The sequence below is a fragment of the Mesitornis unicolor genome, unplaced genomic scaffold (genome assembly GCF_000695765.1).
Source record: "Mesitornis unicolor isolate BGI_N332 unplaced genomic scaffold, ASM69576v1 scaffold42936, whole genome shotgun sequence".
Classification (NCBI taxonomy): Eukaryota; Metazoa; Chordata; class Aves; order Mesitornithiformes; family Mesitornithidae; genus Mesitornis; species Mesitornis unicolor.
Window position 1 is genome coordinate 6,922 of NW_010193805.1, and position 487 is coordinate 7,408.

The 487-nt window shown below is 52.8% G+C and overlaps 1 protein-coding gene across 1 annotated transcript in view; it reads right to left on the reverse strand.

Annotated features, from left to right (window-relative positions):
* The window catches only part of RPS10 (ribosomal protein S10), a gene marked incomplete at its 5' end in the record, with an annotated part of 4,706 nt that extends 4,501 nt beyond the window's left edge, over positions 1-205 (reverse strand). The window contains one exon of the mRNA XM_010187581.1: positions 34-205. Coding sequence (XP_010185883.1) covers positions 34-205 — 172 coding nt within the window. The remainder of the gene's footprint in view (positions 1-33) is intronic.
* Positions 206-487: the final 282 nt, after the last annotated feature.

Here is a 487-nt window from a genome sequence, read left to right on the forward strand (position 1 = left end):
TGCCTCGGCAGCCGCCTCTCAGCCTCCGCTCACCTTTGGGCCGTGGTCTGCCGGTCTCCGGGCGGCTCCGGCGCAGCGTCGCGGGGACGATCTCGGGGGGAAGGTGGAGGTAATCGCGCAGGTACTGGATGCCCTCGTTGGTCAGGTACCAGTAGAAATGCCTCCACGCAAACTGCTCTTTCACATAACCACGGGATTTCAGAGACTGGAGAGGGAAGGCTCAGTTACTTCACGTATGATCATGGTTGAACAGCTCCGGTCAATACCCTCCCCAGATGTTTTTATGAGCACAGGGGCTTATGGAGGGTTTGTGGGGAATTAAAATTTAGAGACAGATAAAAAAGAGGACAAAACCACAGCACCGTTCTTGTTCTGTGAGAAAAGACAAGGCTGCTGCACACTGAGAGGTATCACAGCTCCAAAAATGGAGCTAGGGATGGGGATGAGCAAAAGAATAATGACTAGGATGAGGGAATTGAGTGTACTA